The 13,664-nt window shown below is 39.5% G+C and overlaps 1 protein-coding gene across 2 annotated transcripts in view; it reads left to right on the forward strand.

Annotated features, from left to right (window-relative positions):
• The first annotated feature begins 277 nt into the window (after positions 1 to 277).
• Positions 278 to 13,664, forward strand: part of LOC114570352 (shisa family member 6) — an 81,551-nt gene continuing 68,164 nt past the window's right edge. Inside the window, exons 1-3 of one of the 2 annotated variants that reach the window (XM_028600641.1) lie at positions 278 to 834; positions 5,200 to 5,357; positions 12,912 to 13,007. In XM_028600641.1, coding sequence (XP_028456442.1) covers positions 278 to 834; positions 5,200 to 5,357; positions 12,912 to 13,007 — 811 coding nt within the window. The remainder of the gene's footprint in view (positions 835 to 5,199; positions 5,358 to 12,911; positions 13,008 to 13,664) is intronic. The other variant, XM_028600642.1, reaches the window with a different exon arrangement.

The raw sequence follows: 13,664 nt of genomic DNA on the forward strand, positions 1-13,664 counted from the left end.
AATCATAACAGGACATTTGGCCAAAGCGAACTTTGATAAGAAAACAGACATTTATACTGGACGACAGCAAAGTAAGAAGATGCTTTGTGTGTCTGGTGAGCGCAAAATCTGCCAGTCAAAGTCCGCGAATCAAAGCTTGGCACATAAAGGAGTACCTGCGATGAAGAAACCCGCAAGAAGCTCCACGCGGTAAGAAGTGGAAGAGTAATATTCACAGAGAAAGACCAGACAGAAGAGTGTGGAGGCCAAAGAACAAACACCAGCGCGTCCTCAAATGATGGGGATTAAGCACCTTCTGCTTCTTTTGATTTACTTAGACCCGCTGAATGTCCTGTGCGCCGCCACCACCAACAAAAAGAACAAAATCCCGCCGAGGAGGAACCCAAAGGTGAAGGAGGTCAACGGCAGCACCACCGCGGTCCCGCTGTCCGTGGCCGTCCCGGGGAAGATCACGCAGGTCCAGGCTCCCAGGGTGCAGCACGACACCTGTCTGGGCTACTACGACGTGAGCGGGACGTACGACAAAGAGTTCAGCTGCAACAACACCGATCACCGCTTCTGTTGCGGCAGCTGCTTCTTGCGCTTCTGCTGCGCGGACCGGGGGAAGCGCCTGGAGCAGAAGAGCTGTACCAACTACAACACACCGGACTGGATCAAAACCCAGCCCCCTTCACCGGGGCCCACAGGTGATACCTATGACCCGGAGCTGGACCAGACCAACACCACGGTGTACATCACCTGCGGGGTCATAGCGCTCGTCATTGCCATTGGGATATGTGTTAAAGTTGCCTATGATAAAGCCACCAAGCCCCCTCAGGAAATGAATGTGCACAGGTAAGACTTTCCTTGTTTCATAAATGATGAAAAAGCTGAAAAAACATTATAAAATGTGTAAAGAGCATGTAATTTCACACCTTAAACGTTAACATGATGTCAGCCTTAAGTGGGCAAACAGGCTTTGCGGATTAACCTACCCATATATTCCTGCAGCTGTGTGTCAAGTGCATGTATCATTTTTGTAAAAAAAAAAAGTCGAAATCATCTTCAGTTTGCCTATAGTTACACTGGCATAAACTGTAGAAAAATACCATCACATAACACTATATCTATTGTCTGGCATTCATTTGAACATTGAGTTGAACACATTTTTCTCAGTAAAGTGTAAAAGCATTACCGTCATTTCCGTCCAATAGCCTTAAAGGGAAAATCTATTCTGGTGACTCAACTGACTTACAGCAGCCTACATAACTTACAGCCTCAATATCATGGGTTCAAACTAGGCTCATGACCTTCAGCATGTGCCATTACTCTCCTCCCCAGAGTTTCACATCAAAAAATGTCAAGATTGTATGCCTTTTCATTGTACACATCCCATTCTGTGCCTATCCCAGAAGGGGGAGCATGTGATATTCTCTATCTGTTCAACCCCAGAGGGATGAAGTAAATGCCACTGAAAGCCATTATGAGTGATCACGTTCATCTTGATGGGAGTAGTCTCTTCTACAGTGACTATATTTTTAAATCCTCAAGGCACCAGTAGTGGTCACTGAATTGCTCGATGAGTGTTAAAGCAACATAAAAACTCACCCTGTGGCCATATCGGTCACCAGATGAACAAATCAATGTATGTTTTTTTCGGGAGCAGATGCAAGGCAACATTTTTACAACTATCATCAGAGCACCAAACGCATTCTTAATGTTGGCAATTCAATATATACAGTATTGTTTCACACAGGGAACTGCTGTTATTTACATCTGTGTCCTGAAACACACCTACCAGGGATCCTTGTCAGTTGTCAGATTTACATTGAATCTTTGATTGTTGGTCCAAAAATAACTCAAATGACCAAATTATGGGCAGAATTTGCCATTTGAAAGACACCTGCTGTTTTGATAAGCTACATGGTCAGGTTGAGTATGTTATATGCTTCAAATGGTGCAAAATGGAGGTAGAGCGATCAGACGTTTCCTGGTTTGATTCCCAGCTCCTCCAGAGAGAGTGTTGAAGTGTCGCTGAGCAAAACACTGAACCCCTCACTGCTCCTGATGAGCAGCTTGGCACCTTGAATGGCAGCCTCTGCCATGAGTGTATGAACGTGTGTGTGAATGGGTGAATGTTGGCAGGTGTTGTAAAACATTTTGAAAGGTCAATAGATGAGAAACGCACATTTAAATACAGTCCATTTACATTCAGACAGCTTTCCTAAAACTTGGTTTCAAATTGTTGTATTCATGACTACAACATAAGCAAACAACCCCATAGCTGTCAATAGAATTTGATTTTGATAAATTCTGATTGGTACACAGAATAATGTGACATCACACTTTTCCAACTGAGCCCCGCCCACTTCAAACCAGTGAAAAACACAAAAATGAATTTAAATATGTCATTATGGCCTTAAAGATAGATGAATCATGTAAGAGTTGAAATGATTCGATTAATTTATCCACAGGAATTTTTTTGCCAAACATTTGGTGGTCTTAACTGGCTCAGTGGTCAGTATGCACGTTTTCGTCCTGTTCACTTGGATTTCCACCCACAGTTCAAAGACCTGCAGCTGTCTCTCTATGGTATGCAAGACTGGTTTATAACTGTCCAGGTTGTCTTGTGGTGGTGCATGCTGGGGTACTCTCCATCCACACTGAAACAAGTATTAGTATAAAAAGTATAAGTGGGGTTTTAATTGGGGTTAGGTCTGACTAAAGCTGCATGTTTTCCACACACTTGTAGTCACTTAGTCATTGCCCTTATCCAAAAGTCACTGGAGTCACCTGCCTTTTGCCAGAGTCCATTCTGGACAGAGCAGAGGAGGACGTAATTGTGATAATTTAACAACATGAAGATAATTGATCATTGTTATGCCTCGGTCACGTAACTTTAGCGCCTGCTGCTTTGAAAATGTCAAAGAGGATTACTCAGCTTTCTTAGAAATGCAATGACAATTTCTTGGGTGATTAAAAATGTCCAAATTCTAGCACTGACAACAACACAAAGGAGCTCTTTCAGTAGATCAGTAGATTTAATTTAAGCTCCAGTGATCACTGTAAGTGTCTTTTCAAAAGCTGGCACAGTCAGCTTTTAATATCCATATGGACTCATGAGAGTATTTCATTTGAAACAATAAAAAGAACAACAAAGCTCATGACGCCGCAGTTTTTTGCATCTCTGCTCTGAGAAATGAAGAGATGATGAAGTTTATGTCTTCTAACTGCACTTGTATCCCAGCCATGGGGCGTACTTTCAAGTGGATCTGCTTAAAATGCCACAACTTTAATATGAGCAGGAGCCATGAGGGTTTAGAGAGAGGTCGATTAAATAAGGAGGCATGGTTTGCTGGGTGCTCAATAGTGTTTTCTTTTATCTTTTTATGATTTGTTTTTTTTCGCCAACCATTTGGCACATAGAACTGTCGTAATGATTTCTGCTGGAATAGACCTCAAAGGCTGGCAGCAGACATTCATTCTGACAGCCGTGACCAAAAAGAAGTAGTAGAACATGGGATTAGCTTTATATTTGGCAAGGGTCTGCTGCTAAAATGTGGGTGCTTCTCTGATGTAATTTAGAATCTTACTTCTGCGACTGAGGGTGGACTGTGAGCAGAATACTGAGCTGTTGGCAGACCTTTGCTGTTTGGTCTGTGACCTTCACCGAAACACAAGAAATGCAGAGGGAGAGCTAAAGCCAGTGGTTTAAACAGACTGTATTGATCACATTCTTCAGGGCAAACCGAGATGCAATGTTTGCCGTTTAGGTGGTAAGAATAATGCTCTGTTCTTCGATGCAGGACTGAGAATGTGAATTAAAAGGCAAGACAACTGAATGAGCATAAATTGCAGCAGAATAACTTTAGGTTTGATGCAAAAGGATAAGAAAAAGCCCAAAGTTTGTATAAAAAGTCTGCTATTAGGATTTATTGTCAGTTGATTTAAGATTATCACAGAAATACTGGTATCAGCAAATATATATATATATATATATATATATATATATATATATATATATATATATATATATATATATATATATATATATATATGTGTGTTGGACAATAAAACACAACAGATTGCATAGACCCCAAAGATATGTTCTAGGTCATCAACGTCAAAACATATTTTTTTACGAGAGAACAATGACAAACGATGAGAGCTTTAGTTTTGTTCTGCTTTTGATTAGATTGATAACTCTGTTGGCCTTATGTTAAAAGGATAAGGCTGGTTGTATTCTATATTTTTGATACTGTCAATATATCCCCAAAAAAAAAGTAAAACCAACAATTTATTAATCAGTTTCTGTCCAATTTCCCCTACTGTCTGCAGCCCTCAGGCCCAAACCCATTGGTTCTAACTGAAGATGTAAGACCTTACGCAACCTTAAGTTGCAATAGCAGACTCTGTAAATCAGTTTAATTTTGGCGTTCTCCAAGGGTCCATTCTTGGCTCACTGTTGGTTTTAGTTTACACACTTTTTATCAAAAGGGTTTTAGGATATATAGTGTGTAAAAATAGAATTTGAATTGGCCAATATCAGTCTGGCATCTTGAAATGTTATTCTTTCCTATTAAAAGATATGTTAAAATTCGGCCCTGTTCCTACAAATTACTGTAGATCCTGCTGCACATGACATAGCAGCCAACTGGGACAATGCAAAATCAGGTCGCCTCTGTCTGTGAAAAAGAAACCTGCTAAAGTGTGCTTCTCCTGGAAGGGAAATTCTATTAATATATGGTATGTCTTCCAAAGTCACAGAGTTATGGGAGAGTGGAATGTGTGGTTGCTTTAGGTTGACATTGACACAGTTAAATTGCCCTTTCATTTTCTTTAAGAAAACTCAGAGCCTGCACTCCATCTCACAGGCTGACACTGTGCCTCCAAAAGTTGGAAATGGTGTTGGTAAAGTATTGCTTTTAATTTGTGGCTTCAAAGAAGAGGCACTGACTTAACTTTTAATAAATGTGCCTTGAACTCTGGTCCGGCACACATAATAGGACTTGCCTGTACCTTGTGTACCACGCTATTAAAAATCAAACTCCTTTGTGACTACGCGTGTAATTAGGGTTTCCTCTATGCTTGCACCATACCTCTATGATTTAAATTGGAGCTGTATCTAAATAAATTAGGAAGACCTTTAGGGGGATTGCAACAAGAAAAAAAAGGTTTTGGTAATTGGGAAAGGGAAACGGTTTTGTGATTTCATTCCAGAGCCCTGGCAGACATTCTGAAGCAACAAGGACCAGTTCCAATATCTCAGTATGAACATGAAAACCTTGCAGCAATTGATGGGTCACCCAAAGACGAGACGCCGGTCAGATCCTCGAAGAGTCACTACACACCTGTTCACACCAAGGCATCGAACCACGGTAGGTGACACTGCTCATATACAGATCCATAGCTTTGAGTGTAAAATTGAGCATGTTTGAAGGAGAAACGTGTATGTGTAGCTGTCTCTGCATGTTTATTTGAAAAAATCCAACTTTATGTTATTACGATGGTAAAGCTTAAGCAATGTAAAAAAAGACACCCTTCGCTGTCCTTAATCTGCCAAAAAATTCTTTGATTGACATCCACTGAAATAGATGGACGGATGGATCTAAAGCTTTCCCCCTCAATCTTTCTTAAGAGGAACCACATAAGGAAATATATAGGGAATTAAATGCAAGGCCTTGGCTGAATTCTTGTCTCCCTGACGCTCACGTCCCATAAGCCTACTCAGCATTGGCTCAAAATTGAGATGCAAATTATCATTTTCTGCGGGAGACGCAAGCTTTTTGTCCAGAGATAATTCTGTCTTGCAATGCTGTTCCTCCTACTTTTATCCAGTCGGTCTCCAGATCCCTGCTCCAGGGATCAGCTCGTTTGCTAAGTGCCCTAGTATTTCGTCCCAGATTCAACAGTGTTGTGTTTCACTCTTGAGTCACCCTGCCCCCACCCTTCTCTCTGCTACCACCACCAACACCACCCAACATGGAGTGAATGTGTCGGAGGAGAGCTGAACAGACTGTACTGCAGGATGTGAGCAACTTTTCTGCAGCAGAATTACTTTTTAAACTTGTGTAAACATGCTGCCCCGCCATAAGGAGAAGCTGCTTTTGCCTATTTTCTTGTTCTACCAAATAAGTGGAGTTTAATTAGCGCTTGGTCACCAATCCGGTCTTAAATAATCTTCTTTTCGTCACATCTGCATTACAGTATATTATTACTTGTTGTTAAGACCCAATCTTGTAGGCTAGAGAGACCCTAAGTTAGAGTCTGAAGAACTCAATTTAAGGTGTATATATATATATATATATATATATATATATATATATATATATATATATATATATACACACACACACACACACACACACACACATATATATATATATATATATATATATACACACATATATATATATATATATATATATATATATATATATGTGTGTGTGTGTGTGTGTGTGTGTATAAAGTATATATTGTAATTCAATTTGTTTTCATTCTAATGGTAACCCACATCACTCCCACTTTGTGTGTCAATCCAACCCATCCTCACCCAGAAAACTACCGTATAAGTCAATTATGCAAGCAGACAATTAAGTTTCTTGTTAAGCAACAACCAGTCATGGCTGTAGTAATTATCTTCAGTGTGATTCACAAAGCCACACATTGTTATTTTGTTCGTACTATGTAGTGCCCACAGAAACGATGTCTTAGTTGTCCAACTTGTGTCATATCCGCTTGCTATTGTTTGGTGCTTGAACAGTAGCAGTGCGTCAGACATGCTGGAGAAGGCATCAGAGAGAAGGGTGGAGGGTGTCCAAACTGGGATGGAGGCGTTTCAGGCAAGACATGACTGATTTTATGACAAATTCATGACAGTGATGTGACTTTAAGGAAAAATATGTCTTTGTTCTTTTTTCAGTGTGAAGGTAGTCAAAGCTGTGTTTATAATGAAACTTCTAGATATTATATACATTTAGCTCAAGCCATTGTTGGGCTTCTCTTAGTACATTTTCTAGTAGGAACTCTTCGCCCTGGAACATACTACTAAATGCAGAATCTGTAGGCAATGGGGCAATATTTTGGTATTGTACGCGTTCTGGTTTTATTTTGGTTTACTTATCTGCATTTATATGCAGATTTCTGTTAATAAAGATGTCGTCTCTGAAGTCCAACTATATTGTTGTGCTAATCAGACCGGGCACACTGAGGAGGAAGACGATGTTTTGGCCCGGATGTTTGTTATCCATTATCTGGATATCCGTGGACTACACCGAAATGTCAGAAATATTGACCGTTTTCCCCAGAGGCTAAATCATTATCAGACTGCTGGCCGATGGGTTCTGAGATTGAGGTTAAACCAAGGACTGGTGACAAAAGAAAAAAAATAGTTTTTATTAAGATGTAGTTATTTTGGAAACATTTTCCATACTCAAAGCTAAAGAGTTAACCTCACATTTTTAAAATGATTAAAGGAAGTTACAATATGCAGATGATGTCTATGCTTTTATTGTCTGGCTCAATATACATTGCTGTGATAAAGCCTGACATCTGCTTTCTATCAGGGCTTGGAGCCACCAAAGACAGTTGTGACTGGTTTAAACAAATACAAACAAACCAGAGCATTTTTTTTCCACCCTATGCCAGAATAGATAAGCGGTGTAGCCAGACCATACTGGAGATAGGTCTGGCAATGCGAGACTACTGTTTTTATAAAAAGTTATATTGTAAAAGCAAAATAGATTAATAGTACACTTTTTACTTTTTCGTTTTAAGTGCTTACTTCTTCTACTTTTTAGCTACATAAATGATATATAGCTGGCAATTTGGCACCTAGAAAATTCTTTGTATGACCCTACATTATTGAAGAAATCAAGGTTAATACAAGGTTTCATGCTTTCAGTAGTTACTTTTACCTTTGAGGTTAGTTAATAAAAGGGTTTATATTTATAAAGAAAGTGTTACCAATCAATATTACTACTATTATGTTTACTTCGCTTTGTGAAAGGTGCAGTTCACCTCACTGGGAGCAGTGGTTATATTTTCTTTACAAATTCTCTTCATGATGTTGGAGGTGGAGGATAAGTGGTTTGGAAAATAAAAATGATCAACATTTGGTTTATAAGATGGCCTTTATAAGGGAAGCCAGCAGCTACAGTGATTATTTGGTCTAAAAAACATCCCCTGGTTCACAGAAAAATCATATTTAATGGGTCAGAGAATAAAGATTTGAATAGATTTTTTGATGTAGCAGCATAAAGGAGTATATTATATATTGGTGCTGTCAGAAGCCACACTCCATTGATGGTGTACTATTGAGTAGCTCCTTATTCCATTTTTATTACTGCTCATATATAAGCTATAAGTGATAAAAAGTGTCATTAAAATAATAATTGCAATTAAGCAAAAGAAAGCAATTTTATAGCATTTCTAACAAAAGGTAAAGTATTAATCCAAGGAGGAAAACATTAAAAAGAGGCTAATGACATTCAGCAATGGTGGATTTTGAGCGTTGAACTGAAAACATCAGCAGTATGAGATGTGAAGTCATCCCATTTGATGTTCCGGAAAGGATATTATACCTTGGTGTGATGCTGATAAAGTGTGTCTTTGGGATGTGGATAGTATTTCTCCTGAACCGTCCTTGAGTGCCATTATCACTTCAATTTCCCAGAGTTCCATTCTGTTCTCTCGGTTTTGTGCTCTAAAGTTTCTATGTGGCTGTGAAAAATAGAAGACAAATGTCTTCCACACTGTGCAGACAGAGAATGGAATCATCTCAGAAGGACACTCACAGCAACTGGGTTCATTTTCAGTTTTAAAGCCCTGCAGATAGTTGATTATAAATTGATATGAGACCAACTTTGGAATGCTATTTTCAAAGAACGATGTCACGTTGCTGACGCTAGTGGGTCTGGATGTCTCCGTCTGCATGTAGAGTCACAATTAGACTGTGTCTGCTTTTATTCAACGGAAACCTGAAACCATTTACACTCTGTAAATTGCTTCCAACTTTTTTTTCTTGACCTTGATAATTCACACTTCATGGCCAAAAGTATTTGGACACCCACACAAAGAATGTGGATATCTGAATATTTTACCCATATCTGAGTTTTGTAAAACAAAAAAAAACTTCCATTAGATTTGGTAATTGGCTGCAGAAATGTTCCCCCTGATGTTGGGTAATCAGTTCTGGCTCACAGTCGGAGTTCCAGTTCATCCCAAAGGTCTCGGACGGGGATGAGGTCAGGTTTTTTTACAGGCCAGTCAAGTAATTTTGAAAGAACTGGGAAAACCATTTCTTTATGGCCTTGACTTTGTACATGAACGCATTTATATGCATTCAAAGTTGCCACAAAGCTAGAAGAATACTATTGTCTAAAATAATTATTACATGCAGTAATAAAAAGGAATAGTTCAAGATTTTGCACAAATGATGCAATGCAAATTTGCTTTGCTCAATGTCTGGACAAATCTTAAAGGAACACGCCGACTTATTGGGAATTTAGCTTATTCACCGTAACCCCCAGAGTTAGAAAAGTTGATACATACCCTTCTCTTCTCCGTGCGTGCTGTAACGCTGTCTGACGGTTCCAGCATTAGCTTAGCCCAGCACAGATCCTGCAGGTAACTGGTTCCAACTAGCCTACTGCTCCAAATTGTGACAAAAGTGACAAAATAACGCCAACATGTTCCTATTTACATGTTGTGATTTGTATAGTCACAGCGTGTACAAAAAATAACTTAACATGAGACACAGCCATCTTCTAACAGTAAACAAACCGGGAACTATATTCTCAGACAGGCTTGCTGCGAGCATATCACTCCGCCCAAGTACTATATTCTTCCGCTTGAGAATATAGTTCCCGGTTTGTTTACAGTTAGAAGACGGCTGTGTCTCATGTTACTTTGTTTTTTGTACACGCTGTGACTCAATAAATCACAACATGTTGGCGTTATTTTGTCACTTATTCGGAGCAGTAGGATTGCTGGAACCATTCACCTGCATGTTCTGTGCTGGCCTGATGCCGCTGGAGCCGTCAGACAGCGTTACAGCACACACGGAGATGAGAAGGGTATGTATCGATTTGTCTAACTCTGGGGGTTATGGTGAATAAGCTAAATTCCCAAGAAGTCGGCGTGTTCCTTTAAGAGGTGCTGCTAGGTGGATTTTGTTACAGCTGGTCAGAGCCAGGCTAATTATTTTCCCTGTTTTTAAGTATTTATGCTAAGCTAAGCTAAGTCAGTTGCTGGCTATAGCTTTATATTTATTTAATGGACATGAGAGTGGTATCAATCATCTCATCTATCTCAGCAAGAAAGTGAATGAGCATTTCATTTCCAAAACTGTCAAAATATTCTTTTATTGGAACTAACGGGCCCCAGCCATGAAAAACAGCCTTGAAATAGCATATTTAGTAGACATTGAGTTAATATTTAACAGCAACTCATTTAAGATCAACCTTTTGTGTTTAATGGGGTAATGGGTTTATGTCAAAGTGCAGAAATTTGATGACTGTCGTCACTAATTTGATAATGTTTACTTTTCCCTAATGACCAATTCAAATATAACTTTGCAAATTTCGCTTTCATTGGGAGATTTGAGTTTTTATCTCTGAAATAAAACACTTTGCCGCTCATTCATGAATGTATGATGAAAAACTTTAATAGTCTGGTTATTCTCTAAAAGAAAAGGTTATATTTTTTTCATTATGCAGGCAATTTTAAGGAACATTTCCAGAGATAATAAGGGACTATAGGTTTATACTGCCACATGGGAGCAATTTATATCACAGGCAGTGTCTCCAGCTACCTCCTTTCAGCTCCACGGTGCTGTCCTTGGAGCATGCCGAGGTTATGAATCACCAGCATTTCACCCTGGGAGACATTATACGTACACATATACTCTACTGTATCATCTACATAGACACAACACAGTGCTGTTTAAAATCACTAGATGCAGGGAAATATATATATATATATATATATATATATATATATATATATATATATATATACACATACATACATACATACATACATACATACATATACATATATATATATATATTTATTTTTTTTTTTTTTTTTTGGGGTGTGGGATATTTATGGATTTTTCCGAAAGTCCCACAATAACAGAGCTGGTCAGCGTGCGTCAGTAATCAGTTTATAGTCATCCTCTGGGTTTGATAAAAATAAACAAACGAGCTGTGGTACTCAGGCTTGAGTGCCAAACTTCAGTCTGATGAAGACCAGGCCGAATGGTCCCAGGTGTTTCTTCTCATTATGATAATTTGAAATGCTGTTCGATATCCGCTTCCTGAGGCCCAAAGGTCTGAGTGATGTTATTGACTTTGAAGTGGTTCCCTTGGAGAAAGAGGCATTTAACTGTTCGCTGGTTAATGTAGACAGGGAGTAACAGAGAGAAAGAGAAGAGAGGTTTGATAAACCAACTTACTTTTGTTTTTATTTGTTCTTTTTGCTGTTTTCGTCGACACTACATTCTTTTACATTCTTCTAAGACTTGTGTGTGATTGACAGGACCATTGAAAGTTGCCAGGGTGCTAGCAGGCACTTTGCCTTGCTCCTTTGTGTTCAGGCCCTGCAATCTCAATTACAGCACTAGTTCGGAGCGGCGTTAACAGCAATGTGGTACAAATTGCATTACGGAGTGTTCTTTTAACACAGGGGAAATCCAAGAGTGTATACCTAAAGTGTGCTGGCATCCTAAAAGAAGGGGGCTTAAATCCCTTCTAAAGTCAAGTGTATCCAACCCCAATCATCTTGCCTCTGAGGAACCAAAAGCTGCATTTATATTTTTCAATTAAATGTACTAGTTCACATACTGTAGAGAAAGAGGAGTGTTTAATACATGGGTGATATGAAAGCCCTGAAACTTGCAGATTGCATCTCTGCCATGCTTAGGCGATACATATTGACGAGCTGATGATCCCACATGAGAGGTGGTTTTGTCAGTTGTGCCATTTTAGACCTGTTTAGTATTCTTGTCATCTATGGCTACTGCTTTATAAAATGGCAGATATGACTGGGGATTTTTTAGTACAGATACTCCTCAGTATTAAGGCACAGTCACACCAGAATTTGAAAATATTTCTGTAAATGCAATTCCATGGATCAGTGGATGCGCTGAATCGTCTTTGCATTGAGTTAACTTTGTAATATTGACCATTAGCAAACTGTCTGAGATGTTGGCTTAAAGTGTTTTCCCCATTCTGTGATACCATTTCAGATTATTCTTTAAACCATATTCTCAATGTTAACTCACATAGAAGCACAGGACACCGCCTGATGATGTAGGTTTCAATCACATTGGCTTATGTTATGGCCATCCGTTTTAATTATCTCAACATTGTTCCTGAGAAATATTGTTTTGTCCTTCATTTTGATGACAAACTGGTCTAAATACTATAATACCCAGCCACCGTAACATTTAACTAAGTAACTGGAACTGTTTGATGTGTTGAATTACGTCTTGGGAGTTGTAGTTCATTTCTGTAACGACCCAATACATCCATCCATCCATCCATCTTCGTCCGCTTATCCGGTGTCGGGTCGCAGGGGGAGCAGCTCCAGCAGGGGACCCAATACAGCGAAATTAAAAGGAATTTCAAGGCGATTATGACTGACTAGCACAACAAGTCCTCCAAATCATGCGTCGATATGTGTTGTTTATTGTTACCCTCTAATACAACCCATAGAAGTGTTTCATAAATTAGCGCCCCTGCTATTAATAGTAGTTCACTAACTAGACCTGCTGTAGTCTATGTCGCCCAGGCCTCTAGCGCCACTTTCGCAAGGACATATGAATTTGGCTGCACCACTTTCTGGTGGTACCAGAGAACAACAAAGCCCTACTGGCCTCAGATATTTTTGCTGAAATAATAATTTTACACACTTTTTTGTCTCACTAGGACACTATGGGAAAGAAAACCTGCGCGGCGGGGGCCAAGACATGCACAACTTCATCTCCTCTGGGTTTGTGACACTCGGACGTGGCCACTTGAAAGGTAAAGTCCATCCTCATTATCTGTTTTTCACTTCACAGTACCCTGAAAACCAGAATAATAATCATCTCACTCACAAAGCTACTGTGTCATGCTGTCGTTCTCTTTCTGCCAAATGAATGTAGTAGAAGTCTGACTGTGACTTTTGTTTCTGCTCGGTGGAAGTTGGACATTATAACACATAATGGCTTGAAGTGACAAATTACAAAGTCCACACACACACACACACACACACACACATATCTGTGATTAAATCCACACTTCCAATGACAAAGTAACATTTTGAGTGTGAATGCAGCATGGCACAGTATTAGATTTCCTGACCATTGTCTTCCTTTGGAGTTTTAATGAGTCTGAAGCAGTGTTGGAGTGAGAATAAGTTGTAAACAAGAGGCCTGTTGTTGTGTGTTTTACAGCGCAGCACTCCATAGACGAATCGGGGCAGATGTCCTGGCAGGGCGATCTGGACATCCCCCTATCCTACGGTACGTTCTCCAAATGTTCTGTTTTCTTCCGGAGAGAAAACCACACAACCTGCTTTCTGCTTGCACCTGATAAGAAAAGTTCCTCACACTTCATACACACAAACACACATACATACACACACACACACACACACACACACGGACCATTCGAGTGCCCTTGGCGGATAATCACAGC

The sequence above is a fragment of the Perca flavescens genome, chromosome 15 (assembly GCF_004354835.1).
Source record: "Perca flavescens isolate YP-PL-M2 chromosome 15, PFLA_1.0, whole genome shotgun sequence".
Lineage (NCBI taxonomy): Eukaryota > Metazoa > Chordata > Actinopteri > Perciformes > Percidae > Perca > Perca flavescens.